Source organism: Orycteropus afer, unplaced genomic scaffold, assembly GCF_000298275.1.
Source record: "Orycteropus afer afer isolate SDZICR_OR568_19922 unplaced genomic scaffold, OryAfe1.0 scaffold00182, whole genome shotgun sequence".
NCBI lineage: Eukaryota > Metazoa > Chordata > Mammalia > Tubulidentata > Orycteropodidae > Orycteropus > Orycteropus afer.
The window spans coordinates 321,858-323,231 of record NW_006921769.1 but is presented as its reverse complement, the minus strand read 5'-3'; the positions used below and the strand labels follow the sequence as shown (position 1 = coordinate 323,231).

At 36.0% G+C, this 1,374-nt stretch overlaps 1 protein-coding gene across 1 annotated transcript in view; it reads right to left on the bottom strand.

The window, feature by feature from the left end:
* The window catches only part of LAMA2 (laminin subunit alpha 2), a gene marked incomplete at its 5' end in the record, with an annotated part of 713,189 nt that overhangs the window by 397,381 nt on the left and 314,434 nt on the right, over positions 1 to 1,374 (bottom strand). Inside the window, one exon of the mRNA XM_007947384.2 lies at positions 384 to 485. Coding sequence (XP_007945575.1) covers positions 384 to 485 — 102 coding nt within the window. The remainder of the gene's footprint in view (positions 1 to 383; positions 486 to 1,374) is intronic.

Genomic DNA, 1,374 nt, shown 5'->3' with positions numbered 1-1,374 from the left:
CGGAAACCCAAGGAGGGGTCGCTATGAGTCGGGGCCGACTCAATGGCAAACAACAACAACAACAACAAAGGAAAACATGATATCTTGGAAATACTCCTTTATTTATGCCAGTTTTACTTTTCACTCTGAGACATAATCTAGAAGACTAAGTATATTAATTGGATTCCAATGATAAGAGAGACTTTTATGCCAGACTTGGAGTTTAAATTTAAAACATAATGGCCATGTTTCTAAGAATATAGGTTTGATGAAATTGTCTAAGCATATTCCTTTAGTAGTATGTAAATCAGTACCAGATCAGCCAGGTAAAAGATAGCAAGAGTGACTTCAAACAGCGTAAGGGTATAAAATAGCCAACAGAAATGACATTCTCCATACTATACCTCTAAGATAATCATAAGCTGGAGTGCGCGTTCTGTATCTTCTTCCTCTTCCTCCAGGTCATATGATATGGTAAATGTCAATTGTCCTCCAGCTGTTGTGAGCTAGAAGAGAGGAAATGCATGGTTATTACAGGACAGGAGATGGGCCGTTCAATCACATTTTACTTATTATTCTAAAATAAATTTATTGTTCCAGAGGATGGCATTTTGAAGAAACAGAAAGCACCAGAGAACAGAGTGGAAATGATAGACATTTCCTTAGGAGTAACCTTTTTATGAACCTTACCCATCAACTGCAAACCTGACACAAATATAAATTCATGTATTATTTCTTCCAATAATGCAGGCTTGCAGAAATAGGTAAGTTCCATGAAACTAAACACAGCCCCTCCTGTCATCTCCCTAGTCTGTAGCTTGAGCTTTATAATTCCCAGAGAAGGATCTGTATCAAAACTGGGAGATTTCTAACCAATCCTGAGAGTCACTGACTTTCTGTGGCCCTGCATGCTTTCAAAAAAGACATCACTCCATTTGACAGGCACTTTACAGACCAAACATAAACAGGGACCATTGTCGGTCAAATGAAAACAAAAGGGTAGCATCAAGTTTTATATTCTGATAAAATCCAATCAAAATCGCCAATGAAAATTGGCTTAGTTTAAACGAATGTTATTATTCCCTTTTCATTAAGCAAATGTTTTCCTTCTAAAGCTCATGTCAAACATCATGCAATGTACACTTGAGGTTTAGATATTTTGTCATTGATAGCAACCTTGTAGAAATTTAAAAAAAAATTGGAAAACAAGATCATTTATAGGACTCGAATCAAAATTGGAACTCTGAGTGACAGATTCAATGCAAATGGTGCTGTCCTTTTTTTTTTTTTTTTTTAACTTACTTTGCCTCCAACACTGTAAATAAAGACATTCATAAAACAAAGATGATGATTTGTATTCTGTTTCCTGTATACTGACACACAGAGACCCAACTT